At 43.7% G+C, this 26,911-nt stretch overlaps 1 protein-coding gene across 2 annotated transcripts in view; it reads left to right on the top strand.

Annotated features, from left to right (window-relative positions):
• The window catches only part of PALS1 (protein associated with LIN7 1, MAGUK p55 family member), an 83,502-nt gene that overhangs the window by 3,942 nt on the left and 52,649 nt on the right, over window positions 1–26,911 (top strand). For both annotated transcript variants that reach the window (XM_066632883.1, XM_066632877.1), the window contains exons 2-3: window positions 19,664–19,747; window positions 25,176–25,692. In XM_066632883.1, the coding sequence (XP_066488980.1) occupies window positions 25,290–25,692 (403 nt within the window). In that variant the 5' untranslated portion in view covers window positions 19,664–19,747; window positions 25,176–25,289. The remainder of the gene's footprint in view (window positions 1–19,663; window positions 19,748–25,175; window positions 25,693–26,911) is intronic.

Genomic DNA, 26,911 nt, shown 5'->3' with positions numbered 1-26,911 from the left:
TGCTTTATAATGTAGGTTCAGGTGCTTCTGAAATGTGTCTTTTTGTTTCTTGCTGAATTTAAATGTTAAGAACAAAATCCAACTCTTGGCCTATTTCAATAGGAATGCTAAAGGCGTGTTTAAATCGCCCCACTGAAATGAATGGGATTTAAAAGTGCTTTGCTTTGATTGGAATAGTCACTAGGGAAACTTATTACACAGATCTGAAATAGCCTCCTTTTTCTGAGCTGGTGGGGCATGGTAGCTAAGAGATTGAGCTGTGAATTGGGACTTCCCCAGCTCAAATCTCACCTCTGCTGTGAACTCACTGTGTGGCCTTAGGCAAGCCACTCCCTCTCAGCTTCAGTGATTTAATGCACATGAGACACTTGGCATATTGTGTTCTCATTTTCTGTTCTTTTTGTTTTGTTTGTTTTGTTTTGTTAGCTCATTTGAATAAATGAGCTATTCTATGTCATCAACTGGTGCAACTTATTGCCATGTAGCCTATTCATAGGTGGCATAAGTGAAGAACCACTGGCTTTAGGCTGACTGAAATAACAAACTTTGGTAACATCACTAAATGAGATGTCTCATTACTGAAAACCAAAATGAATGGTTGGGTACAAAGTAGGAAGTAAGGAGCTAGCATGGGTGCATCTTGTCTCGCACTAAAGCATACAGCAGTGCCAATTGTAGAGAGCAGAAAGAGGGTTATCCCTAGAAGTGTTTGAAAATGGTGTTATTTTACTCAGAAGTAAGCTCATTGTTCTCAGTAAGACTTAGAATGTAAACCTGCCTTACTCACCAGAAAAAACACCTCTACCCCCCCAACCTCAGAGTTTCAGTCCGTGAGTGTCTGAGACCATGATTGTATGCAATCTTTGGATTTTAGAGGTAGCCTATCTCTGAGTACCAGAAGGGAGTGGCAGTCATTTTCTTTAAGCCTCTCAACTCAAAGCCCTGGAAAGCCAAGTTCCCGCACAGCTTAGCATTCAAGTCCAGCAATGATGTGCAATGTCATTGCCATGCGTCCAAAAATGGTGGCAAGCCACTAAGCCTAACAGTTCTGTGCAGAGGAATATTGGTGACAACGGGGAATATTAGAGGGAATATTGATGGCAATGGAAACTGGTATTTTGTTGTCTTGTGTGTTCTTGCAGGGGTGGTGGGGGGAGACAGTGGGGGCAAGGGAAAGGCAGTGACACAATCCCCAGGATCGCTCCGCTCTGGGGGGCTGCAGGGACTGGGGTGCACTTCTACAAAACCCGAAGTGGAGCATGATCACTCCACTTTCACTTCTACTTACCTGGGGAGCTCTGCAGATGGTTGTGCAGGGCTCCCCGCACCCCAGGACGGCTGCTGCAAGGACTGGTGAGTGCACCCCAGTCCCTGCAGTCCCATTAGAAGTGAACGTTGAGCAATCATGCTCTGCTTCCAGTTTAGCTGAGGCGGGGCGCGATCGCTCCACTTTCACTTCTGAAGCATTGGGGAGCTCTGCAGATAGTTGTGCAGGGCTCCCTGCACCCCTGGGAGGCTGCAGGAGACTCTGGTAAGTGCAGCCAAGCCCCTGCAGCCCGCTGAGCGGTGCGATCCTGGGGATTGTGCCGCTGCCTTCTCCCTGCCTCCTGGCTGCCCCCGCCCCTTAAGGGGTAAGTGGCCAGGGTCCTCAGGCTGGGGTGTTGCCCCAGTCTGAAAACCTCTGCATTAGACAGACAATCCATCAATCGGTCTCTCTCTCCAGACACTTAGAAAGGCTTCACTCTGAGCCAGAGACCCCTCCACCAATGCAGAGTAATTATCTTTCTTTCATCTGCTCAGGGGGAAGGAAGGGGGTTGCTGTCTGGAGAGAGAATGATTGATGCATTGTCAGCTGGGTGCCTTCTTGCATTAATGAGGCTATTGTTAAACAACTGTTTTCGTTTAATTCAAAGGGCTCTACTCATCACATTGAGATACAAAAATCCATGGATAATTAGGTTATACCTGTAATCACTTGCACGATGGACTTTCTACAACAGTAAGAAAAGCAGTTTTTAAACTGTGATTTTAGAGGGATGCATTTTTCCCCTTCTCCAGGGATCAGCACATTCCTTCTTGTTTGCTATGGCCTTTCATTTTGAGTCAGATCCATGCATAGCATAAGAACATAAGAACAGCCCCACTGGATCAGGCCATAGGTCCATCTAGTCCAGCTTCCTGTATCTCACAGTGGCCCACCAAATGCCCCAGGGAGCACACCAGATAACAAGAGACCTCATCCTGGTGCCCTCCCTTGCATCTGGCATTCTGACATAACCCATGTCAGAATGGGCCGGCCTATACTGACCGGCCTATAGTTTCCCGGGTCCCCCCTCTTTCGCTTTTTAAAGATAGGCATGACATTTGCTATCCTCCAATCTTCTGGCACCGTGGCCGTTTTGAGGGACAAGTTGTATACCTTAGTCAAGAGATCTGCAACTTCATTCTTCAATTCCTTAATAACTCTTGGGTGGATGTCATCAGGGCCCAGTGACTTATTGATCTTTAATTTCTCAATGAGGTCTGAAACATATTCTCTTTTAACCTCTATCTGACTTAACTCCTCGGTTTGGAGGGGCTGTTCGGGCAGCGGTATCTGCCCGAGGTCTTCTGCCGTGAAGGCAGATGCAAAGAACTCATTAAATTTTTCTGCCATCTCTAAGTCTCCTTTTATCTCCCCTTTCCCTCCCTCACCATCCAGTGGGCCAACCGCTTCTCTGGCAGGTTTCCTGCTTCTAACATATTTGAAGAAGCTTTTATTATTCCCCTTAATGTTGCTGGCCATGCGTTCCTCATAGTCTCGCTTGGCCTCCCATATCACCTTCCTACATTTCTTTTGCCAAAGTTTATGTTCCTTTTTATTCTCCTCATTAGGGCAAGACTTCCATTTACGGAAGGAAGCTTCCTTGCCCTTCACAGCCTCTCTAACTTGGCTTAGGCTTAATAGCAAGGTTGGACCTGTATATCTGACCAGTTCACTACATCTGACCAGCTCATTAACTGGCTGAGGATTCCTCAGCTCTAAGGAAAGCTGGATTCCTCTAGCTCTAGAGCAAACCAACAACACCAGAATGGTCCTGATCTGATGAACACAGCCCCCCAAAAACACCCAAGAAGGCAGTCCCACCTAGCAAACATGTCTTGGCTCGTGGTCTTCACATACCCTTTTGCCAATGGGACCCACCGAGCTCGCGGTCTTCACATACCCTTTTGCCCATGTCTTGGCTTGTGGTCAGGTCAGGCAAAAGGGTATTGGTATTTTGCCAGTGTTTGCTTACTCATGATTAAATACTTCCTTGCAAGTTCCAATCTCACTCATTTTTTGTGGGGGGGGGGGGATGTTATTGCAGGCAGGCTACGGAGAAAATTCACTTGGTAGATCAGAGCTGGCTTCCCCTTGTTTGTTTTTCTTTAATTTAATTATAATTTAATTTGCTTGACAATGTCACTTCCAGCCATGATATCTCTTGAAAAATTAAGTCATATGATGTGACAAAAATTTATGGGCCCCAGATGTCACATGGCATAGCTATGGCACTGCATTGACTCATCCTCCCTCTACTACCTTGTTTTCCCTTTCTACCCTGTGTCTCCAAACATCTGGAGCATTCTGTTTACTCTCACTGTCTCGGCTTTCCTCCAACTCTGCTCTGGATCCCCTTCAGTCTGGCTTCTGTTCCTTATGCACCACTGTAATTGCATTCATAAAAATCAGGGTTCTTTCCTGGGTGTACCTGGAGATGGTAAGGATTGAACCTGGAACTGTCTGTATGCAAAGCATGTTCCTTGTCCTCCAAGTTCTAGCCAGGCCAGCTCTGTTTCATCTTTCTGTTATGGAAGTTCTGGTGCTCTTGTGGAAATCTCTCAACGTTAAAAGATTCAAGAAATGAAGTGGAATATAGTAATGAGATGTTGCTAATTGGAACCATTATGTGATTTTGAAGTTTCAAGATTATTTATTAGTTAAGATGCAGTTTAGATATAGCAGTTTTTCTCTCGTATGCATCCCTGCTACCCTTTTTGTGTCCATGATAAGACACCTTCATGTGGTTAAGGGTAATGTAAACCAGATTTTTTTATATTTGTTTTTTTCAGACTGTAATTCTATACATTAAGGATTTCTGCATCTCTATGCTTCAAATGTAGTAATGGCTTAAGCTGTGTTCTATTTGTGTAAAACTCTGCATGTATACTTGCCGTGGTTTAGAGCAGGGGTCTCCAAACTTTTTGGCTAGAGGACCACATCAAATATCTGGTGTGGTGTTGAGGACCGGAAAAAAATTTAAATATAAAATTTAAATAAATAAATTAGAGATGGAACTTAGATGAGTGAATAAATGAATGAGTGGGCTCATTCACTCAGTCTCTCCAGCCCTCAGAACACCCTCCAGATGCAACCAGAGCATAGCTCTGGTCGTGTTCAGTTGAGTAGACCAGAGGCTTTCAGGGGACAAGAGGCTGAATAGAGGCTTGCCATGGGCTGCATTTGGCCCCCGGTTCCGGGGTTTGGAGACTCCTGGTTTAGAGCTATCTGTACATATAAAAACCAATGTTGAATCTATTTAATAAATTACTCTAAACCTGACCCAAGAAAGATATCTACTTTGCACCGCAAAGTAGGCTGCACTGCAGGCTGCCTCCCCTCAATCGGAACTCTGCTATATTGAAGGCATCTTAATTATCCATGTTTACTTTGTCACCTGCTTCATTTAGGTTTGTTATTTTACTGCTTGAAACTGAGAACATGACAGCAGCAGGATCTGATCTACTTCTGTGTTTTGAACTTTGTGGTGCAAATATTACTAAGCTATTGTTGAATTTGCCAAATGGCAGCTTTGGGACTATACTACTGGAGAGATAGAGCCAGCTCTTTGTAGACTTTATCTGTACTAGGACAGGATTCTTCTCAATCCTCTAAAGTAGGCATTTCTAGTCACTTAAAAATCTGAAAGTTTTCTCAGCTGAGGGCTGAAACTTTTTTGGCAAAGCTGAGCTTCAGTAGGCTTGTTACCTGCTAGTAGCATATATAATAATAATAATAATAATAATAATAAATAATAATACAGGTATTTCTATACCGCCTATCTTGGTCCTCAGATTTCTCCTTAGACTTTATTCAAGGCAGTTTACATAGGCAGGCAATTTAAATCCCCGTAGGGATTTTTACAATTTGAAAGAAGGTTTCTATCTTTGAAGAAACCACAACATTAAGATGTTTCTTTCTTGATCTGGTCGCACATTCTGGCCTCCATCCTCCCATGCTCAGAGCAGATGGAATAGCTCGGCTCAGCTTGTCAGCTGCTTCAAGGTCGCATGGTGCACCGCGGTGGCCTCGAACTGGTGACCTTCAGATGTTATCTTCAGGCAAATGGTGGCTCAACCCTCCAGACCAAACCTCCTGCCTCGTGTTATATATTAACAAGGAAGTGGGTAGATGAGGCTCGTCAGCCTGGGAAGGAAGAGAAGAGAAGGAAACTCTGACCTCAAACCTCCACTGCCTTGTGGCTACATCCAATTATGGAAAAGGCTTCAGGAGTCAACCACGAGGCAAAATCTGGAGCTGGAGCCCCTGAGGCAGTTCGCGGCTGAACACAGTCACACTCTGGCAACTCCTGTGATGCTGCTGCAACCAACTGTATTGGATTCTGCATTTCCATTGGAGCATTCCAGCAATGTGGAGAGGGGGGATTTGCTGCATGGGTAACAGTCTATCCTCCATACCCACTTTACCCAGGCTTCGCACACTGGAGAGGACACTCCAACTTCGCCATACGGCGTCGGCACAACACGAGAAGCAGCAGTTTCCCAGTGTGAAAGGAATTGTCACTCCCAAATTGGCCTTTTCAGCCACACTAGACGCTGTGCCAGAACCACCATTCAGAGCGCCATACCATAGTCTTTTGAGACTAAAGGTTACCAACAACCAATTTTGGCCAACCTTGTTTACCAGCCTAAAATTTGTGTGACTCCTGTCCTGTTGGGGTCTTGTACATGATGTCATGGTAAATATTAGAAGTGTGGTGCAAGGTCAGGGAAGATATCCCAGCTTCTTGCACAGGAGGAGGAGGGCAGGGGATCTGTGGCATAGCTAAGGGGGTGCAGGGGGTAGCAGTTGCACCAGGCAGCAAGCTTCAGGGGGCAACAAGCTGAGCTTGACACTAGTGAACAAAATTGTGAAAAAAATTGGTTTGTATGAATAATACCATGTTATATATCATTGGAAAGGTAATTTAATGTGGAATGCAATGCAACAAACACCATTAGAATATCTGTATTCTATCAAAAGTTATGGCTAATTAACCAGAAAATGAAAACTGCCATGTTGGGGGGGGGGGGAAGCGGATTTCCATAACTCAGCATTGATCTATGAGACTGATTGTTCTGAGAGCCAATGAGATGTTATGGTACAGCATGGAACCAATAAGGTGTTAATATGAGTCAGCTCTCATTTCTGTGTATCATAATCCAGTTACCCCTGCTAACTGAGTAAAGAGACAGTTTTCAAGTTGGGCTTCTCTTATATTTAGCAGGGGGAGAATAGCTGTTCCTCTTCTCCCCAGCACAGTGTCACTAACCAATAAGGGAACACTTTCTATTTATTTGCTTAATTAATTAATTTTGATTTTGTTGTGGAGGGGGGGCTACAAAATCTTCTTTGACCCCAGGTAGCAGATAGCTGCCTTAGCTATGCCACTGGCTGGGGGGAAGTGGCAGAGCAAGTGGTGGCGAGCTTCTGGGTGGGAGGAGGCATGTTTTCCCTACATTTTCACTTTAAAAAAAAACCGGGATATCACTTCTGGGCCATCATTTTGAACTTAGCACCAGGCTACACAAACATTAGCTATGTGCCTGCAGGGGATTGTCCAAAGTAAGTGAGAAAGGACTTATTTTATACACTACTCACAAAATTATCAAAGCAAATTACATAGCCAAATGAGTGAGAAGGTGGTTCCCTGTCTTGAAGGGCTCACAGTAGGAAAGTAACAAAAGAGACACCAGCAGTAGGCTCTTAGTAGGATGCTATGCTGAGATGAATAGGATTGGTTTTCTTCCATGCTTAAGCATAAGAGAGCCACCAATTTAAAAGGTGTCTTTTTGCCTATTTTGGGTTTAAGCCCAACATTGCATATACAGAACAGGGATCAAATGTGTACACCTGTGGGCTGGGCAAAAATGGGTTAAATCAGTGATGATGAACCTTTGGGGCTTGGCATGTCAAAAATTCAGAAAATGGTTAACTCGAGTCTGCTGACATGTTACAAACACACCCTAAACAAAAGAGGAACAATTCCTTACATATTTATTAAAAAATATATAGTCCAATCTTGTGTGGTGCTATGTATTATATAAAAGAAACGTCAAATAATTACAAAAGCAAAATATGAGTAAAACAAAGTCGGTTGGTGTCAGGTGTTGGTGAATGCTGGTATGTCACCCAAAATGTTGTGGTGTGTCACCTTTGACATGTGTTATAAGTTCACTATCACTGGTGTAAATTCTCTGCTCTTGATCTTAAGAGCTGGAGAGGTGGGGAGGTAGAGAAGGAAAACTCAGTGAAGATATACATGTAACTCACACAAACGGGGATGATGTTGGAAGAGAGACTCAGCAGAATAGCAGAGTACTCGATGTGCTGAGCTAATTTCATGGACCGTTGTATGTGAGAAAAATGCTTTTGTGGCACATGTTTCTGTAGCCTTCTGTAGGGGATGCTAATGTGTATCACTTTTCCCTAACCTAAGACAGTGCTTCATTTAATTTGATTAACTTTGGGGATTGCTCTACAGATGTAAATTCTAATGGCTAAACAGCTCCTGGTGATGCTTTGAGAGGCTGTCTAAAATGTAGAGCCCAGTGAAACAAAGTAACTTGCTGCCACTTTTTGTCTGCTGTAGTGTAACAGTTGTAGTGTAAAAACTAAAGAGTTGCCCTTAGACTTGACCAAGTGATTTTCATCAGAGTAGCAGTTTCACTGCAGTTTAACCCATATCTGCCCACACATCCAAATCTCTGGCAGACAGCAGCATAGGCACAACTTCCCCACAAGTACTGGAATTATCTAACAGCATCCAATCAGATGTCAACAGATCACTTGGCCACTAATATGAGGCTTCTGGTCCTATGAATTATTTAATTTATTTTTATTTTAAGAAATTTCTATCCCACCTTCCCCATGCCAAAGCAAATGCCCAAGGTGGCATACAAAACTTTATAATCAAGTACAAAGTATTACAAGTAAAAGAACATCAAATAAGGCATTACTCATTTTTCCCTGTGCAAATTAGTATTGTATCAAAACAAAGCAAAATTTAAGGGGAAAAGAAAAAACTCATTGAGCCAATGGGGAACAGATAAGTCCAGAGAGGCAATCAAGGCACATTATATCCGAGACACAGAGGGCAAATATCCACTCAGCAACCAAATGCCAGACAAAATAGGTATGTTTTGAGCCCTCGCCAAAAAGCCAATGAGAGAGGGAGTAGTTCTCAGTTCCCCTGGCTTGCTCCTGAGGTGCCACCCCTCTCACTTGGGACAAAGGTGGCACTTGAAGAAGAGCCCCTTTAGCTGACCTAAGATGGTGGACTGGAATATATGGAAGGAGGCAGTCTTTCAGGTAGTCTGGACCCAAATCACAGAGGGCCTTAAAGGTTAAGTAGAAACACCTTGAATTGGGACCGGAAGCTGATGGGTAGCCAGTGTAGCTGCTGAAGCAGTGGTCCAGCAGAGTCATAAGATCTGGCCCCCATAAACACTCGGGCCACCGCATTTTAGTTTTGTAGTAGGGCACTAATTGTAGTTTCCAAACAGCAGGCAGCCCCACATAGAGCACACTGCAGTAGTCCAGTCTTGAAGTTACTAAAGCATGGATCACCGTAGCCAGGTCCAAATGGCTTAAGTATTGTTTCAGTTGATGCACCAGCTTAAGCTGGGTGAACGCACTTCTAACAACTGCTGCTACCTGATTTTTCAGGGAGAGCCGAGTGTCCAGGAGAACTCACAAGAGAATTAGATTGGAATTCAGATATTCCTCCACACCAGTTTCTCAAACTGTGGGTCGCAACCCACTTGGTGGATCGCGACCCGATGTCCGGTGGGTCGCAAAGAGCAGTGTGCCACCATCTTGGAAGCTGGCGGAAGCATCCCACAAGGGGCAATGGTGCTGCCACTGCCTGCAAATGGGTACTGAATGGCTTGCAGGCAGAGGGAGTGAGAGCAGCAGAGGCGGGGTGATTGCTGCCTCAAGGCGCCAGGAGCCTTAAGAGGGAAGGCTCTGGAGCAGCGTGGGGGGGAGGAGAGTGGTTGGCCGGCCGGCCGGCAGGCAGGCAAGGAGAGAGAGAGAGAGGGATGGAAGGAGGGAGGAGGAAGTAGGGGGCTGTCCCCCCCCAAGCGCCAGCAGCCACCGCCGCCGCCTGGAAGGGAGACTCTGGAGCAGCTTGTGGGGAGGGGGGTGAGCAGCAGGCAGGGAGGAGGAGGAGGAGGAAGGGGGCTGCCTCCCCCAAGCGCCAGCAGCAGCCACCACCACCACCTGGAAGGGGGGCTCCGGAGTGACTTGCAGGCAGACGAGCAAGAGGATGGGAGAGTGGCAGAAGCAGGGGGCTGCTGAACCAAAGTGCCAGACCCTTCTGAGAGAAGAAGGCTCTGAAGCGGTTTGAGGGGAGAAGGGAGGGGGGAGAAGCAGGAGAGCCGCCGCCACCGCCCCGAGTGCCTGGAGCTGCCTGGCTGGGAGCTCGGATGAGTTTGGGGTTTGCCTCACTCATTGCTTCCCACCCCTCTCAGTAGCTGTTCTTCTGGGGAAGGGGGGGTGAGAATTTAGAAAGGGATGAGTTGGACTACAGTCCTAACCACTTTCCTGGGAGTAAGCCCCATTGACTATAAGGGGACTTATTTCTGAGTAGACATGCTTAGGATTTTGCTTTTGATCCATTATGGCAGCCACTTCCTGCTTGATGACATTACTTCTGGTGCCAGCATAACAAAGATGTCACTTCCGGCCATGACAGCACTTCCAGGTCAATGACATCACTTCCGGTGGGTCCTGGACAGATTGTCATTTTAAAAAGTGGGTCCCATGCTGAAAAGCCTGAGAACCACTGCTCCACACGACGTCTTTCATATCACAAGACCAAGAGACACCATTCCCAATACAGAAAGCAAAAGCTATTGATCAGAAGGAACATGTTCAAGTTTAGGGAGTTGTGTTGCAATCCTAAACACACCTATACGCAAGATATTTCACCTGAAATCAACAGAACTTGCTTCCAAGAAAATGAGCAGTTTAAGATTGGACCCAGGAAAGTTTTGGTACCTCTGATGTAGATGAATATCAACTGGTTAAAGATTTTGTAGATTGGTAAATGGATTTGTACATTATTTACAAGCCTGAGGATGCTTGTTTATCTGGGTAATTAGTTGATAAACACGATTGCTTCACTTAACTGGATTCTACTAGATCAGTGTTTCCCAAACCGTGGGTTGGGACCCACCAGTGGGTCATGAGCCAATTTTTGGTGGGTCCAGAAAAGTTTTTTGAAACATTTTGCAAGCACCTTTGCCCAGTTTGCAAAAGTAAATCATTAACTTGTATGAGGTAATCTTCATACCATCAAATTAAAATGTCACATTTTCCCATTTTCTCTAGTAATCAGTGTGCCATAGATCACATGTGAACCTAGTTTCAGCCTTTTGTCTGGCCTGGAAGTCCCTAACTGCATATCTTGCTTTCCAGTCCAGCGTGCTGAATACCATGGAATGACTATAAAGGTTTGAGGGAATAATCCTTGAATTCCATTTCTAGAGTTCTACAAATGTCTACATACACACTATATGTAGGGTTTCTAGAAGCCTTGGAAGCACAGGATGCTTATTATTATTATTGTTATTGTTATTATTATCATCATCATCATCATCATCAAATAAAATATTTCTAGATCTTTTTTGCCTAGTGGATCACGATAGATTGTCATTTTTAAAAGCACATTCTGGTACTAAAAAGTTTGGGAAACACTGTTTTAGATTAACTTGTTAAAATTTCTCTTGCGAATCTCTTGATATGCTGAGGTTTCAAACAGGCTGAGCACTCCCAAGAAGTGCAAACCCTACTCTGTCATTCTCTTCTGCCCCCTATCCTGTGTTAGGCAGCCTCTCAAGTTTCTGCAGATGACAGCCTTGACAAACCCAACCTTTGTGTCCTGGAGGAGTGGTGAGGGATTTGCTCAAAGCTAGAAAGGTTGATTTAGAAGCCAATTGCCATTCCAGTTGAAATGTCATTGTGTAGTGGATAAACTAGACAGATTCTGAATCTACTTTTCATCTCTCACCAGAAAATACACCAAAATACTTTGCAGAGCTACAATTCACTAATACACATGGGTTATGTAATGATCAGAATGGTGAATGTTTTGGTCTAGAACAGCCATTTTCAACCACTGTGCCATGGCACACTGGTGTGCTGCGTATGGTCTGCAGGTGTGCCATGAGAGTTTGGAGGAGGATCATTTCTTACTAGGGCCTCTGGGGGATGTAAGCCCCTGCTATCAGTGTGGTGTGCCTTGGCAATTGTCAAAAAACCGATGGTGTGCCTTGACAATTTTAGTGCCTTGTCAGTGTGCTGTGAGATGAAAAAGGCTGAAAATTGCTGGTCTAGAAAGATGAGCGATGTGCCTCCTTTGGGATCCAGTATTTCAGATATTAATTGAATTAGACACAATTGACATGTGAATGCTGCAAAGCTTGATAAGAAGAGTTAAGAACTAATCCAGCTTCTTTACCTACTTTATTCTGTAAGACAAGCACTCATTTGTCCCAATGGGCATACCTTTCTAGATAAGACAGTATAAATCTTGTGACTCATGTTGACTTTGGAGATAGAATACCACTGTGGAGAACCAAATATGCAGATGTAGAGTCTACGTGAAATCCTTAGGAAGCATATTGCCACAGCAGTCTCCCATAACTGCATACTGTAAGGTCCCTCATTATTTTCTTCAAAAATTGGTTTGGTTATAACCAGAGAAAATAGGACTGCAGTTGTTTACCTAAGTAAGAAGGGAGGACAAGTTCATGCAGTTTGTCCAAATAGATTGTAGGAATATAGTTATAGAGCATCATAAAGAGCATTTAAACTAGCAGTGTGCATACTCAAGTATAAGTCCATCCCATAAATAAGTCAAGGGTAAGTTTGAGCCAGAAACCCAGATGTTTCCGATAATGACCTGTGGATAATGTGTTTGGAGGTGGTTCTTTGGCTTCGTGGATTCCATCACTGGAAGTTCCATTCCATCCAGGCTTATTCCCTCCCTTCAACCTACCTTAGCTAGTGATGCAAGTTTATGCTTGTGTAATGTTGTGCGCGCTCGCTCTCTCTCGCTCTGGGGCCTCTCGTGCCTCTAAGAATTGCTTTAAGAGCAAGTTCATGACTGGATTTATCATATAAACTCGCATATAAGTTGACCCAGGTTTTAGGTACTGGCATTGCTAGGGAGGTGCGGGGGATGCAGGCCTCACCAGGTGATGCACTGTGGGGGGTGATGTGCCCCCGCCCCGCCCCCTGCACACTTACCAAGCGTGTGATGCCACAGCCTCAAACCTGTAGCAGAGTTCCTGCACTTCTGAACTCGGCTGCAGTTACATCTAGCATTGTGTGCTTGCACGAGCCTCTCGCATGCGCATGACGCTAGAGGCACCTGCAGCCAAGTTCGGAGGTGCCTGTGAGCCCTTCTGAACTCGGCTGCAGTTAGATCTAGCGTCGTGCGCATGTGTGAGCCTCACGCACGCACACGACGCTAGAGGCACCTGCAGCCGAGTTCAGCGGTGCCTGCGAGCCCTTCCGAACTCAGCTGCAGTTAGATCATGCGCACAACGCTAGAATCACCACCCACTGCACAGAAGGAGGTCCATCATGGGGGTGACACGCTGGCCTCCCGCACCGGGTGACGCAGAGCCTAGTGACGCCACTGGTTTTAGGATCAATTTTAAGACTTTAATTTCTCAACCCATACATGAATATATATGCTAATCTGTTTTAGAGGTGAACTCAACTAAGCTATATGCTACCATTTTTCTGTGTTTAACCTACAAGTTGTGTGTGTGCTACTGTATAAATTGACACTTCACAACAAGATTGTGACAGACAAATTTTTAAAATAGTATGACCTAGATGTTTACATCTTAAGAAAAAATGAAAACAGTGAAACTTAACATATTTTAGCATATTTGAGAGCGTTCCTCAGTATGAATTTCTCACCTTTCACCCATGCATTCCGTCAGTGCATGGCGGGAAGTGGGGTCACATCTGCTTCCTCTCTCCCAACCCCTGTGTGTTCAACAGAAGACAAGAACCAGCTCTGTGTATATACGTACATGAGTACAGCCTGTTCTCACCTTCTGCTAGGGCATTTAACACACTAAGTAGGGGCGTCTGCAGGTTTCAGAATGGCGTTTTCTGACCAAAAAAACTACTTCTGGTTTCCTGAGATAAACCAGAAGTGACATTTTATGCCATATAATGCATTCTGAGGCCTGGAGGGCTTTCCTTGGGAAACTAGAAGTAGTGTTTTTTGGCCAGAAACTGCCATTCTGAAGCCTGCAGTGGCCTCTACTTAGTGTGTTTAAAAAATGACCTAACAGAAGGTGAGAACAGGCTATATTCATGTACATACACAGAGCTGGTTCTTGTCTTCTGTTGGACACTTGCTGCCTTGCAGGCTTCAGAGAGCCCTCCAGAGGGGACCGGAGCACAGGTCTGGTCCCGTTTGGAGGACTTAAATTGGGGCTGAAAATTGCAGATTTGATTATCCTTGATTTTTGGTACCCCGGGGGTTCTGAGAACAGATCCCTCGTGGATACTGAAGCTCCACCTGTACAGAGTAGCCTGTTAAAAGTAGAGATCTGTAACATTTCCCCAAATGCAATCGCATACCATGATAGCATCAAGTCTAATATATTAAAAAATTAAATACACATTGAAATGAATGTGGACCCACCAGAATGTGGTTCGCGACCCAGCTAGTGGGTCCTGACCCACCGTTTGAGAAACACTGCTCTATACACACTTTCCTGGAAGTAAGCTTCATGGAATACATTGAGACTGACTTTTGAGTAGATATGCATAGGCTTGTGCTGTTAAAATAGTAACTGGATAGCACAGTGTCTGAGGAAACTTGGCAATTAAACTTCTACCTGCTTTTCCCCTCATGTATCCAAATTGCTTGTTCCTGCCTTCTAACCCTTTTCTGATGTCCATATTTGACAGTGCAATTCTGTGTGTTTCTGTTCAGAAGTGAGTTCAATGTGAGTTACTCTTAGGAAAGTATATAAAATTGCAGCCTTAAAGTATATGACACTGAATCTGTGTTGGATAAGTGCATCTCAACACTTTTTTCAACAGTTGAAAGTAATCCATTTTTTCAGGGGGAAAAACCCACCAAAGTACACTTAATGTGTTTTAAATGTTATGCAGACAGCCCCACTCACATTCTTGGTATCAGTTATCCATGGTTTTCCATAGCCCTCCATGCTTATTACCTTCCATTTTCTTCATTAGTAAGGAGTTTTTCTTTCTTCTTTATTTATTTATTATTTTATATATATATATATATATTTGTGTGTGTGTGTGTGTGTGTGTGTGTGTATTTCTTCTTCTTCTTACTTTTACGGGTGCTACAACAGGAAAATGAAAGGCAGGCAACCTTTACACTAGGGGGACACAGTCGCTTAGTCTTCTCCCTGTAACATGCAGGCTGCCTGTATGTCACATTCCTCTTGTAGCATCTGTAAATGGAAGAAATATGATTCCTTGTTAATGAAGAATACTGAAGGTAATGCGCAGGATGGGGCTGTTGAGGATTGAACCTGTGGGGTTCTCCTGTATCACTGGCTTCCATATCAGTGGGAGGCTCCTGAAATGAATCTCCCACAGATACAGGGGGGCACAAATATTCAGACAAATTCAAAACTTTACTTGAAATGTATTAATTTGATTGGGGTTTGTATTTTTCAGTTCATCTTGCCTTCTTTGCATCTGATTAAGCAACATTCCTTTATAAATGCTTAGGGTATAACTCATATTACCATTCCAGTCTAAACCTCTTCATAAATGACATTCCTCCTGTAACAAAGTAGATAAACCAAAACCAGCATTCCATAAGCAGTTGGGTCAAATGGCTGCACTGAGAATTCCAAAATTCTCAGTGCAGTACTCTGGCTCCTTGGCTTATGAGTGGCTGCATTGGCACTTTCATGCAGGTGCAGTATGTCTTTTGTGGTGCTTTCATGCAGATACAAGTCCTGGCTGTTTTGAGGTATGTACATTCAGATTTCCAGACAGACCTCCAAAACAGAACCAGTATGTATATTGGGGACTTACTGTAGCTATTCAAAATTGTTCCCGTAATTCTGGATATATCCATGTTTATCTAGTGCAGGAGTGCCCAAACCCTGGCGCCACTTGCGGCCCTCTAAGACTCCCAGTCTGGCCCTCAGGGAGCCCCCAGTCTCCAAAGAGCCTCTGGCCCTCCGGAAACTTGCTGGAGCAACTTCTCTCAGCGTGACGGCCAACTGTTCAACCTCTCGTGTGAGCTGTGGGACGAGGGCTTCCTCCACTACTTGCTGTTTCACATCTGTGATGCAGCAGTGGCAGCAAAGAAAAGGGTGGCCTTGCTTTGTGCAAGGCCTTTTATAGGGTTTGAACTATTGCAAGACCATTCATTCATTCATATAAGTTCCAGCTCTAATATATTCATTTATGTAAATTTATTCAAATTTGAAATGTAAATTAATTCTTTTTTTTTTCCTGGTCTCTGACAGTGTCAGAGGGATAATGTGGCCCTCCTGCCAAAAAGTTTGGACGTCCCTGATCCAGTGCATTGAAAACTGTGATAGTATCATGAGAGAAATAGTTGTCTTTGAGGCTTGTAAAGTAAATTGACATCGTTGCTATCTATGAAAGTTCTACTAAGTGTAAAATAACTGGAATGAAACTAAAGGATGACTAATGAAAGACACTCCTAACAGAAGAGGGTGTAGCCTGGTACTGTTGAACTAAAATGACATCAAGTGATTGAGGAATCCTTTCTTGCCAAATTCTAAATTATTCTGAAATGTACCAAGTTATAAATTGCTTTGTTCCTCTTTCACCTGTATACTGTATAGTCTAACAATCACTATGGTAAAAAGTGGTTTTAATCCCTATTTCTCTTACCCTCACCATAGTCCTGTGCAGTAACCTCCTGTTTCTTTCACAGATGGCAAGCTGAGGTTTAGTCTTGATTTTCAGTGTCCTCTAGTGAGCGCCTTCCTGAGCTTCATAAATCTATCCTAGGCATTATTGGCTGTGATTATAAGAACTTTAAAACTTGTCCAAGATTATAGTTTGATGTAAATTTTTCTAAAATGTATGTCGGCATGTCAAACTGCTCTTATTTGTTTACCTGGCATATATAATGCAAGCATGGAAGGGGCATAGCTCAGTGGTGGAACACATACTTTGCGTTCATAGGAACATAAGAAACTGCCTGATATTTGATCCATCGAATGCAGGGCTCCCCAAACCCTGGCCAGTGGGCAGGATCCAGGGTTTGGAAAAATCCCCCCTCCCATGAGTGGCACTTACTGTTCTGCATCCCTGGGCCCAGATCGACTTGAAAGTAATGTGGCGCCGTGGCAGAACGGTTGCACTGATCGGGACAGAGAGGCCTTTTCAGGACACAGTGGTTTGCAGTTTGGAGACCTCTGTCTGGCAGTAATCACCAAGGTTTCAAGACATGAATTTTTCTCAGTTGTCAGGTTGCTTCTTATGTTCATTTACATCCATAAAAGGTTTCCCTGTGCTGTGTTCAGGGCTGGTAACTGAAGGGAGGTCTGTAACTGAAAAGTTCCCAAAGTTCTTTATTTACCAGACTTTCCATAAAATAAACTTATTTCAAGCATGTAACTTTTTTAGGGAAGAGGGGCAAGCATAGCTGTGGTCTTTCAAATCATTGCCATGTTTTATTCTGAGAGAATTGTACAAATGAATAAAGTAATAAAAGCTTTGTTGAATTCATTTTCTTGAAAATATAACAAAGGGATCACTATTATAGTTTTAATTAAGTCCAAATTCTTTTAAGCTGTTATAGAATTCAGGAAATAGTATAAATGAACCACACGTTCAGCTTACAGCCCAATCATAAGGTGGCACTGCACTGGCACAGATCCCCTATGCTGGCTCTTGAGACTTGGCATGTTTGTGCTGGCACAACAGCTGGCACCACTAGCACAAGAACTTGTCCTGGCTTGCCAGCACCAGATCTTGCAGCTGTGCCAGCCAACACAGGTAGGATTGTGCCAGATGGCTCTGGATGGGAGAAGGTTCTAGGAGTGGGGAAAGCATTTTTGGGTGGGGAGAGGGAGGAATGGGGGAGGATTGGCAGCAGCAGTACATGCCATATGCTAACTCCTGCTCCAGTGCTGTGCAGCCCTATATGGATTGCTTGGATTTGTGCCAGCTAAATGGCGCAACACCCAAAAGATTGGAGTGTTACATGGAGTAAGGGGAAAATATCCCCTTACTGTCATGTGACCTCCAGCAGCTTCCTACTGTGTTCGAGGGAAGGCCATGCAACCTGGCTGTACCAGTACAAGGTTACGACTGCACTGTTTAATCATGCCTTCTTTGTTATATTGCTTTTTAGGAAAATTCTGAGCAGTTTTAGGAAAATTCTTCCTAGGTGTATTCTTGAAACCTCCAATAGCTACACTGATCTCAAGACATCCTGTTTCATTAAATACTTTAATGAACCCAGAAGTAAATTGGAAGTTGCAGGTGCAAACTGGAAGTTGCTTCAGTTGCTTTTTTTAAGGCATTCTGTGGCCCATAGAGTCCAATGGAGTGGGTCGAGGTCCTGGTGCAACCTGGAAGCAGCTTCTGGAGTCTCCCAGTAAGGCTTTGTGTACAGTCATGACCCACAGCTTGGGAAATGCTGAGCTAGGCTGTTCTATAGAAAACTTTATTTCATGAGTGTTCTTGTAATGAGTCACACATAAATACTTGGCTAAAATGCTCTCTTTCTGTAATCCCCCCCAGCAGTATGAACTATGAAGTGTCTGCACCCCACTTGTATTGTTCTGAGATACCTAAAGCTATTTATAGCAAAGGAAGGATCTCTCTGTTTTTTCCAACCATTGGGACCATCAGCAATTAAAATATTCATTTTAGATTTCTCCTCAAGGGGTGTTATAAAAGCACAGGAAAACATTTGTTTGTTATATTTCTATCATTCCTTTCTTCCCCCGAGGGAATCCAACTTGAAACATTTTAATATGAAAAACTTTGTATCTGTTGCTAAGTTCTGCCTGAAAGAAACTTATTGCTTTGAAAAGTCCAATTGTGTTTCAGTGATGGCTTTGTCTATACAGGTTGAGTCTCATTACTCTAGAGGGTTCCATTCCCAAAAAATGCACTAAAGCAAATCAATTTAAAAAACAAAGTCCCTTTGCTCCAGTGATATAAAAACAGGCTTGCTGACCTTTTGAAATGCACACAGAGGCAGTCAGCCTCTCTCCAGGCGCTTAGGCTTCCCTAGGAGGCAGCAATCCCTCCCTTCACCAGGAGCCACAGTGAGGGGGAAAGAATGGAGGTGATAATCACTGCCATTTAGCCTTCCTGTGCTCAGGGGTACTGCTGCTGCCAATGCTGCCACCTCCTGGGCCTGGTCCTCCCCATTCCTCTCCCCATCCAAAAATACTCTCTCCCCACTCCTGGAACCTTCTCCCATCCCATCTGACACAATCCTACCTGTGTTGGCTGGCACAGCTGCAAGATTTGGCGCTGGCAAGGGGCTGTAAAATAAATTAAGATCAGGTGAGGATTTACCTAAGCAGTTAGACCGTTTTTGCTAAAACTTTGTTTAAATTTTTTTTTGCTTGGATCTAAAAGTACTTTGGTTTCTGCCCAAAAGAATTGCCAATTTCCCACCTCCCTGACTTGCAACTCCCCATACAATATTGTATGCCGTTCTGGTGAAACCCTTGCCCTTCATGTGTCATCTTGGAGATCACAGGACACTGCTGCATTTGCTAATGGAACAGGCTGTGGTTTCTCAGTTCCAAGTGAAAATAGGTTTGACATTGTTTATCTTGGATTAAATTACATTTTCCATAGTGGCATTGAAATCCTGTTTGTGCTTAAATTGATCCCTGATCACTTCCACATTGGATAATTGATTATGTATGTTGGGGAAAGGAGGATTATTCTATAGTGCTTAGAATTTTTGTTCCCTATGGGTATGCTGTGTAGAAAATGAATGTTGTCTACATCTGCTGGGGGGCAGGGTGATGTACAAGTCAATTTTTTAAGCAATCCATTCTTTAATATTTACTAATGCATATACAAGATTACTGTAATTGAGCTTTATAATCTATACAGCATTTGTGAATGAGAACTAGTATTTTCTATGTATTTTCCTTAAAAATTTTCTCCTGAGTAACTCACTATGTAAGTGCTCTCAAATGATTGATGTAAATAGATGAAATAGCTTACATGCTGTTCTTAGAGGTTCTGGCATCATTACCACTGCATACTACAACGCATTCGCTATCTGCAAACTGAGCTTGGTGTTGTACATGCCAACTGAAAGGCGTTGTACAGCTCTACATTTGAGTAATCATTTAACTTTCTGTTTAACAGGCTTAGGAGGCTAATGACTGTTAACGAATATCAGAGGAAAAGAATCTGAGAAGGTGAAGGAAAGACTGGTTGTGATTGCATGATGTAAGTTTTTTTCTTTGCCTGAGTTGCATGCTAGCTGGCAAAGCTGTTGCTATGGAAACAGTCTGCTCCAGAGAGTGTCTCAATGGAATGCTAATCTGATATAAATGAGAAGTTCCAGCTGCTGTCCTAAGGTAGGGAGGCATATGAGGAAGTCGGGGGAATGAAACCACATTCCATTATTTCAGTGACTACTGAATGCTGACACCATCATTTCATATAGTTACCACATACTGCAATACTTTCCAAATGTATGTACAGGTAGTTTTCTGCCATCTATTTTCATTATTAGAAATTATAAAGTAGCTTCAGATTCAAAGTTAGTATTGAGTAGTACAAGAATCACCAATAAGGCTGAGACCATGAATTGGTATGAGTAATCGGTTCAGGATCCAGTCACATATTAAAAGTTGTCCTGACTAAATTAGTGAGACAACAAGGATGTACTCTGATTCTGGATCTCTTGATGTGCTATCATCCTTCAGCTTTTACTTTGTAGTGCTAACTTTGATGAAAAATTAAAGCTGGATTGCCTTCCTTGAAGAAAGTACTGTGACTTTCAATCCAAGAAAAGCTGAAGGTAGCTGATGCTGACAATATTTTGTTGAAATAAAAGACAATATGTTTTACATTTTCATCATCTATCACTTACAGAGGTGTGATATAAATCTTTAATAGTTTTGTATCCCACCTTTCCATTTTAAATGTTTCAGGTAGTCATCAATCAAAATCCTTCTTCCTGGTCTTTGTACAGTTACACATAGCAGAGTTTTTCACATGCACAAAACCAATTGTAGAACCTTCCATAGGTCTGTCAAGTTTTCTGCCTGCTTGCAACAAAAAAAAACTCAGGGCACAGGAGGGCAACCCCAATGAAGAATTGTAGAGCAGAAGACAACATCAGGGTTCTTTTCGTAGTCAACCACTTTGTCCTCTGCTCTACTGAGGGCATCTGACAAGTCGTTGGATACCCTTGCTGAGTGAATAGTAGCTGGGGTGATGCAACATTGAATGCCAAGTGCACACTGTGTGCTTTAAGAGCAGGAAGAACACCCAGTCGCTCAAGTTTCTGTTCAACTGCTGCTAAAGCAATGTCACAAAGAACACTTTTGTCTTTCATCCCTCAAATTAAATCTTAGTTTTCATTTGTATTCATTTTTTTGTTAGTGTTGCTTTGGGGGGGTGAGGGGGTTAATTTTCTTTTAGTAATTATACCCCTGTCTTGTTACATGGTAGGTAAGTCAGTTTTTAAAAGTTAGCTTTGGGGTAAAATTCCCCTCCATTGCTGGGCAAAAACGCTTAACCCCTCTGTTCAGGAGACGGCCACCTGTGTTCCTTATAACTGTTTCCAGACAAGCAAGGAAAAACAGGGAGCTTTATCTCAGGTTGGCATTCTTCAAGTTGGCCCTCACTTTTGCAGCTGCTCTGTCAATACCTCCTGCAAGCCCACTTCTTTTTTCATTATGGTGGTGGCTTTCTCAAAGCAGTAGAGTCGGACAGCACATAAGCTATTATTGGAGAGTTGTTGTACCCAAAAGAGGCACGGCAAAAATAGTACATCCTGCTTTGACCAGGTGGCTGGTACTAGAGATCCCCCTGATAAGAAGGCAGAAAGAAACCAAGTCAGTCAAAACCTTCTGGGGCCTCAACATCAATGCCTCTCAGGGCTGAGTCACTGACATGGAATGGTCTTACTCTTTGTCATGGTCAGTTCTGAAAATGACATTGGTGAGTTCCTTACCTAGATTGGACATAGTACAGAGTACAATAGTTTCTGAGGGGGAGGTTGTTGCAACTTTGACATTCATCCAGACTGCAGGCTGATGTCATGGCTACCAAGCTGGGAACACTCAAAGTAAAGCTCAGTATTGATCTTCTACAACAGATTATCATACTGATGCTTATACTGTAAGAACCTCAAATGATCACTCTGTGATTTGGTTTCATGATATTTGGAATACTGACACTCTCCTTATGGTCACAATCACTTGGCATGGGCCAGCCTGGCTTGATATGGGGACAGGGATTATCACAGCTGCAGTGATTCCATAACATGTTTTGTTACAGATTTTTCAGAGGTCACTATCACAACTTATGCATCAGTTCCAACACCTTGTAAATTACATCTGCAGTTTTGAAACTCTCAGGGAGTTTGAAACCCGCAGTAAGTCTTTGCGGGGGGGAGGCAGCAGGGGCAGGTGGAAGGCCGTGACACGATTCCCTGGATTGCATTGCTCAGGGGCGTACAGGGACTGGGGTGCGCTGGCCAGTCCCTGCAGCAGCTGTCCTGGGGTGCGGGGATCCCAGAGCAAGGGCCTACAGGGCTCCCCAGGTCAGGGAAAGTGAAAGCGGAGCGATTGCACCCTGCTCCGCTAAACCGGATGTGGGGCACGATCACGCCACTTTCTCTTTCCCTGCACCCAGGGATGGCTGCTGCAGAGACTGGTGAGTGCATCCCAGTCCCTGCAGCCCTATTAGAAGAGAAAGTGGAACAATCACACCCCACTTCCAGTTTGGCCGCTTTAAATCACTCTGCTTTCACTTTCCCTGATCTGGGGAGCCCTGCAGAAGGTCTTGCAGGGCTGCAGGAGGCTCGGGTAAGAGCACCCAAGCCCCTGCAGCCCTCCTGAGCTGTGCAGTCCTGGGGATCGCGCTGCTGCCTCCTCCTTGCTTCCTGGCTGCCCCGCCCCTTAAGGGGAAAGAGGCCAGGGCCGACACCCCGCTCTGAAAACCACTGGATTACATGGTATCTGTCAGTCAGTCTGTTGGCACTTCTACACATGAGGTCTCTACAAAGATAGTTCCTTTTGATATTCAGATCTCAAGTATGTTGTGGGCACAAACTGCTGGTCATTCTGGATCAAATCCTACATTCCTATTAGCAGTGGGTGCCCTTCTGAACCATTACTGCTGCCACTTTGATGTGGGAATGGGAAACACTTTGCAGCCCCCTCATAATCACTGGAGCTTGGATAACACAATAGAAGAAAGCTCACATCCATTTTTTAGAGCTGTTGGCATTCAGTATTGCATCACCCCAGCTACTGTTCACTCAGCAAGGGTATCTGGCGACTTGTCAGTTACCCTCAGTAGAGCATAGGACAAAGTGGTTGACTATGAAGGGAACGTTGACGTCGTTGTCTTACATTCTACAATTCATCAGTGGGGTTGCCCTCTTGCAGATCTCTTTTGCCACCAGCCACAGTACCAAGTGCCACAGGTTTTGTAGCCAAGCTGGTCATCCTAAGGGAATGCATGTCTAGTGTCTTAGGAAGAGCCCCTGTTTTATGCACTTCTGCCCAAATTGCCAAAGTTATCAACAGGGTGTATAAATTCAGCATCAGCTGCATTCTGCTAAAACTGTGGTAGCTGCAAGATCTGGTTTGCATTTCTGCTCAAGATGACAAGGAACAAGTCACCTCCCTTCCCACCTGAACCTCTTGTCTCAGAACGAAGGCCAAATGCTATATTGCAACATTGAAACACCAAGGCTAATTTAGTTGGTATTGAGTGAGTTAAATGATATCCTAATTCACTTGAGGAAATGTTCCATGTGCAGAATTCAGCAAAGTGGAAACCATTCTGTGCCTAGCAGCATCTAATTACTTTCAACCAAAGAATACCTGCATCCAGGATATTGTACAAATCACAAGTATACTTTGCAGGTCTGCAGGTTTGATGGACTCTGAAAGTTTGTCTACAGTTGAATGGAAGGCAATGATAGCAACAAATGTGCCCATTTTTTTGCAGTCACTTTTCAATTGTCTACTCATTGATAAACCATGAGTTTGGGTCTTATTGTCCCAGCTTATTGGCACACCATTTGAATTTAGATCTGTCTAGTCACATTCAAGATTGTGTTTCTGATAGATGTTACCTCAGCATGGAGGACCAATGAACTGTATGTTCTAAGCTCTGACACTCCAGTCAGTAGATTTCACCCAAATAAAGCAGTGTTGTTGAGACAAAACATTGCCATTTTGCCTCAGGTGTTTCAACTTTCCACATTAATCAGTATTTGACATTGCCTGTGTTCTTTCAGAACCTGGCTTCAGAGGAAGAGAGAACTCTGCACATACTGGACATTAAGCTTTTATGTCCCTCCACCTGTGTCATTCCAAGCCAGTAATAGGCTGCTTTCTGCTTCCAGAGACCCTCAAGGGCAAGAATGTTTCCTCTTGGTAAATGGGTGTCTAAATACCCAATCCTATCCAACTTTGTAGCATTGATGCAGCCCCAAGGTGTGGGAACAAGCATTCCCTTACCTTGAGGAGGCCTCTGTTACTGCCCCCCCCCCCCCGCAGAATGCAGCACACGCCCCATTGGCATGGCTGCATCAGCACTGGAAAGTTGGGTAGGATTGGGGGCTATCTCCTTTGCTAGCTCTCAGTCTGGTAAAATGGAAGCCAAGAAGGCTTGTCTACCTGTCCATCATCAGATCTGGCTCAAATGGTTGGTTCTCTCAAGTGCTGCAGTTTGAATTGGCAAACTTGTCCTCAAAGACACTGAGGGATTAGGTGTTTTCCCACACTCATTGGAAAAAGAAATGAATCCTCCCAGTTTTGAAGTTACTGTAAAACAATTATTTTCAGAGCTGCTTGATATTAAAGTGGAGCTTAGCAAAACAAAGCAATCATGTTTTTATCTGGACTCCTATTTTACTCTTGCAACTACCGCACTTTGGGGTTGATGGGAGGTCAGGAATTGGTAATTAGTGGAAGCAAGCTATAGAAGTGTTGATTTGCAATGGATGAATAGCTAAAAGCCAAGGGTACTTTCAGAGAATACTGCTAAGGCGTTCCTGAAGGGCATCATAGTTATGACACTTCACTGCCCTTAGGTCGTTGGTCATTGTGAAAGATTTTCCTATGTGAAATAAATCCTCAGCAGATTTTTAGATACTGTTATTCATCTTCATTAAGTCTGTAGTGAGTGATACGTGTTTATGCCCGATACCTACTGTAGCGCTCAATGTTCCCAGTTCTGCATGGATTATACAGATAAATACTTGTTCAGGGTTAGAGCTTTCCCCTTTACTAGCGTAATTTTGTCCTGCTATATAGATCTGAACTTTAGTTTTAGTTTTCCTTACTAGACAGGAGTTTTCCTCAGAGAGATTTCTAGAGGAAAAGTCCATCATGAGTTACAAGCCATGATGTGTATGTGCAACCTCCTGATTCTAGAAGTAGGCTACCTCAGAAGGCCAGATGCAAGGGGGGGCACCAGATGCAAGTCTCTTGTTGTCTTATGTGCTCCCTGAGGCATCTGGTGGGCCACTGTGAGATACAGGAAGCTGAACTAGAGATGGAATATTGTACTTAAGTATTTCTCCTAAATTTTCTGATAGGAATAGAATGTACGGGTACCATTTAAGTTAAAGAATTAATGTGGAAAATCTAACTTTGGTTTCTCTGTTTATATTTTCTCTTAGGTTTTTTTGTTGGGTAACTTTCATCATGGCCTGGTAATGCATAAGAAGAATTGTTGGACATTATAATGGATTTTAAATGGTATCATCCAGGAAATAGGCCTTATAATAACGTTTATGTCTGACAAGTGGTACGGTCCCTTGTATACAACAATGACAACTTCTCATATGAATGGTCATGTAACAGAAGATTCTGACAATGAAACAAAAAATGTGGAACTTGCACCTCTTGAGGAGCCTCAGAAGCACCGAGAAATGGCTATTGATTGCCCTGGTGACCTGGGCACCAGGATGATGCCACTACGGCGGAGTGCTCAGCTTGAGCGAATTCGACAGCAGCAGGAGGACCTGAGACGGAGACGAGAAGAGGAAGGGAAGAAACAGGAACTGGACCTTAATTCTTCTATGCGACTGAAGAAGCTAGCTCAAATTCCTCCCAAAACTGGAATTGACAACCCCATATTTGACACAGGGGAAGGAGTTATTTTGGAGAGCCCACATTGTGCAGTGAAAATCCTTGGTAAGTTAGCTTGAAAATAGAAGCGATGTTGATTCTGGAGGATTTCAATGATCGTGCTAAAGAGACTGCCCTGGGGCAGATAAAATTGCTTACATCTGCCATTTGTACTCCACATTAGCAGTTGTAGGACAGATTTCTTCAACACCATATAGTTATGGATTCTTTCCAATTTGTTTAAATGTTGGCAGGATCCTTAGAAGCTTGAAACTATCCACATGCACTCTTACCCTACCCAACCTAGCTAATAAAGGTTTTCAGAGGTGGACTGGCCAAGTGGACCACGCATGTAATTCATGCTTCTTTAATGGAGTATGTAGTATCATTCTGCTTTTAGCTGGCAGGTATGTACCCTCTGCAGAAGAAACTATTATTGGATCCCACCATATTGAATAATTATCAGGCAGTATCCAATTTACCGTTCTTAGACAAGGTGCTTAAATGATGTTGATCCAGCTCTAAAGATTCCTTTAGAGGATACTGATTACCTTAACACATTTTTGTCTGACTTCTGGTCTGATTTTGGAGCTGAATCAGCTGTGGTTATATTGTGGATAATCTATGCTGGGAAGTGGACAGTAGACTGACGCTATTGGTTCTGCTGGTCCTCCTGGCGGCATATCTTTCTGGACCAACTTATTATGATGGGACTGGTAAGTACTGTGGTTGTGATCTTTCCTGAGGGGTAGATTCCAGGTGATGGTATTGGAAACTCCTGCTCAGTTGGTATTCACTTGAGGCACAGCTTTATATGGTTACCAGCTCCAGCTGAGGAAGCTGTGAAAGGTCTGAAGTCAGTAAAGGGGTGGGGGTGCAGGGAACAAACTGAAGTTTAATTGATATAAGATGGAAGTCTTCTTGCCAAATCAGGAGACCCCAACATTGCAAGAATGAGCCAGTCTGTTCTAGGTTGCACACACCATTCCCTCTAAGTAGTACAGCCCTAATGAAAGCCCTGCGATGCTTTCCTTTTACACTCCAGTCCTTGGCAATGACGGTGATGTCATCACCAAGCACTCTGAAGCCATCTTTGTGCAGCCATGGTATGGGTTCTATGCACTCAGCTATGAAGATTAGAGGTACCACTGGTTGAACACTTCTTGCAGGAGGAGGTTTGCAATTTGAGATTGTTCCTGGACTTGACCTTATGGATGATCAGTTTGCAGTTGTGATTGAGTGTCTTTGCTCATCTTCAGCTGGTGTTCCTATTGCATCAATTTCT

The sequence above is a fragment of the Tiliqua scincoides genome, chromosome 1 (assembly GCF_035046505.1).
Source record: "Tiliqua scincoides isolate rTilSci1 chromosome 1, rTilSci1.hap2, whole genome shotgun sequence".
Classification (NCBI taxonomy): Eukaryota; Metazoa; Chordata; class Lepidosauria; order Squamata; family Scincidae; genus Tiliqua; species Tiliqua scincoides.
Note: the sequence above shows the minus strand (reverse complement) of the source record. Positions and strands in the feature narration are given on the sequence as shown.